We start from the raw sequence: 604 nt of genomic DNA on the forward strand, positions 1-604 counted from the left end.
GCAGGTCTGCAGGGCCTGGCCATCGGCACCAGCCTCCTGGCCTACCTCGTCAACAGCCTCGTCAACGTCTGCCTCATCGGCACGCAGAACCTCTTCACCCTGGTGGCCGCCCTGTGGGACTCGGTCGCCAGCCCCTTCCTCAGAGTCACGGACCTGCTGGCCGCTTTCCTTGCGCACGTCTCCAGCGGGGCCATCGCTGTGTCCATCCTGCTGTGGTCACCTTGTCAGCTGGCCTTCAAGCTCCTTGCCTCCATCGCCGAGCTCTTCATCAGCGTCTTCTTCGTGAACATTTATGGCCTGGGCTTGCTCCTCCTCATTATTGTTGTCAGCGCCTTTGTCTTCAACCCGGGGCTGCTGTGGACGCTGACAGGCTACGTGCTGGGCTACTTCAACACACTGCCTTCCTACCACCGCCTGCAGCGGGATGTGTGGCGGCTCTATCAGGTGGCGGTCCTGACGGTGGGTATGGCCATGGCCTCCCAGGCCTGGCGCAGGTTGGTGGACTGGAGTCTGCAGGTAACCAACTGGAGCCGAGGAGGCAGAACGATGAACCGGGAGAGCAACCAGCGAGGGGCAGCTGCGCCTGCCCTGAGACCAGCAGCCC

General features: G+C 63.1%; 1 protein-coding gene across 1 annotated transcript in view; it reads left to right on the forward strand.

Annotated features, from left to right (window-relative positions):
- The window catches only part of RNF26 (ring finger protein 26), a 6,062-nt gene that overhangs the window by 631 nt on the left and 4,827 nt on the right, over window positions 1–604 (forward strand). The window contains exon 2 of the mRNA XM_035893934.1: window positions 5–604. Coding sequence (XP_035749827.1) covers window positions 5–604 — 600 coding nt within the window. The remainder of the gene's footprint in view (window positions 1–4) is intronic.

The sequence above is a fragment of the Egretta garzetta genome, unplaced genomic scaffold (genome assembly GCF_000687185.1).
Source record: "Egretta garzetta isolate BGI_Z169 unplaced genomic scaffold, ASM68718v1 scaffold365, whole genome shotgun sequence".
NCBI lineage: Eukaryota > Metazoa > Chordata > Aves > Pelecaniformes > Ardeidae > Egretta > Egretta garzetta.